Source organism: Eimeria tenella, genomic scaffold, assembly GCF_000499545.2.
Source record: "Eimeria tenella Houghton genomic scaffold, Eth_scaff2560, whole genome shotgun sequence".
NCBI lineage: Eukaryota > Apicomplexa > Conoidasida > Eucoccidiorida > Eimeriidae > Eimeria > Eimeria tenella.
Window position 1 is genome coordinate 7,051 of NW_013542428.1, and position 1,372 is coordinate 8,422.

Genomic DNA, 1,372 nt, shown 5'->3' on the forward strand with positions numbered 1-1,372 from the left:
TTGCACTTTGTTGGGGGTTTGGGGAGTTGTGTGTTTGTGTTTGAAAGACTTTCTCCCGTTGTGTCTGCTGCTGCCAACTTCGAGCTGCTGCAGATCTCCAGGGCCCACCCCGCAGCTTCTCCTAAGGAAACTTTTTATTTGAAAGCAGCAGCAGCAGCAGCAGCAGCACCCAGCAGCAGCAGCAGCAGCAGCAGCAGCGCGGGGGCCTTTTGCCTCCGCACCCACACCTCCGCCCACATACCCCACTGCCTCACGTGGGCCTTCAGGCATTTCAACTTCTCCCCACAGCAGCAGCAGCAGCAGCAGCAGCAGCAGCAGCAGCAGCAGCAAGGGGCCCCCGGGGGGCCCCCCTTTGGGGGAAACGTCTTTTTAGTGGTTAGCGGAGAAGTGTACAGAAAGGACTCGGTGGATAATTTTCATTTTCCAGTTTTTCACCAAATGGAAATTATGAAAGTTTTGCAAGAAGGAGTGGAGCCTGAAGAAGATCTCAAAAGGGTCAAAAGGGTTTAGGGTTTAGGGTTTAGGGTTTAGGGTTTGGGGTTTGGGGCTTGGGGTTGGGGGCGTGGAGCGGGTCGTTTGCTGGCACTGGGTGGAGAGGGACTTGGAGCTTGAGAGGGTTTAGGGTTTAGGGTTTAGGGTTTAGGGTTTAGAAGGCTTTTAAGTGGGGAGATGAGGGGGTAGACACACAGCCTTGAGGTCTAGGGTTTAGGGTTTAGGGTTTAGGGTTTGTGCGTTTAGACCGTTCGAGGTCTGCTGCGTTTTCTTTTTCCTGGTCGGAAGTTTGTTTTGTCAAAAGACACTTTTCCATTTACAAACCCTTCCATACAAGCCGAGGTCCTGCTGCTGCTGCTGCTGTTGCTGCTGCTGCTACTGCTGTTGCTGCTGTTGCTGCTGCTGCTACTCTGCTGCTGCTGCTGAGGATGTTGCTGTGGCTGTCGCTGGTCTGTTTCACGCTGAGCTGAGGGGTTAGGGTTTAGGGTTTAGGGTTTAGGGTTTAGGGTTTAGGGTTTAGGGTTTGTGGACAGGTGCTGGGTGACGACGGCCGATATGTGGAGGTACTTGGGGGAGGCGTCTTGCTGCCTTCTATCGTTGCTGCAGCAATGAAAGCAGCAGCAGCGCCAGCAGCAGCAGCAGCACCAGCAGCAGCAGCAGCGCCAGCAGCAGCAGCAGCAAAGTCAGCTAGGGCGGGCGCAGCGCAGCCAAAGGGCGCAGCTGGAATAGCAGCAGCAGCAGCAGCAAAAGCAGCGCCAAAGAAGCCACAGGAAACACCCCGAAGGAGCAGCACCATGTATCCCCGGCGAGTGGCCGGGGAGCCGAGCAGCAGCAGCAGCAGCAGCAGCAGCAGCGGGGCTGCGCAGCACGTGCTGCAGCG

At 56.1% G+C, this 1,372-nt stretch overlaps 1 protein-coding gene across 1 annotated transcript in view; it reads left to right on the top strand.

Annotated features, from left to right (window-relative positions):
* Nucleotides 1-834, top strand: part of ETH_00039535 (PheS phenylalanine-tRNA synthetase, probable (IC), related) — a gene marked incomplete at both ends in the record, with an annotated part of 5,187 nt that extends 4,353 nt beyond the window's left edge. The window contains 2 exons of the mRNA XM_013375146.1: nucleotides 48-504; nucleotides 739-834. Coding sequence (XP_013230600.1) covers nucleotides 48-504; nucleotides 739-834 — 553 coding nt within the window. The remainder of the gene's footprint in view (nucleotides 1-47; nucleotides 505-738) is intronic.
* Nucleotides 835-1,372: the final 538 nt, after the last annotated feature.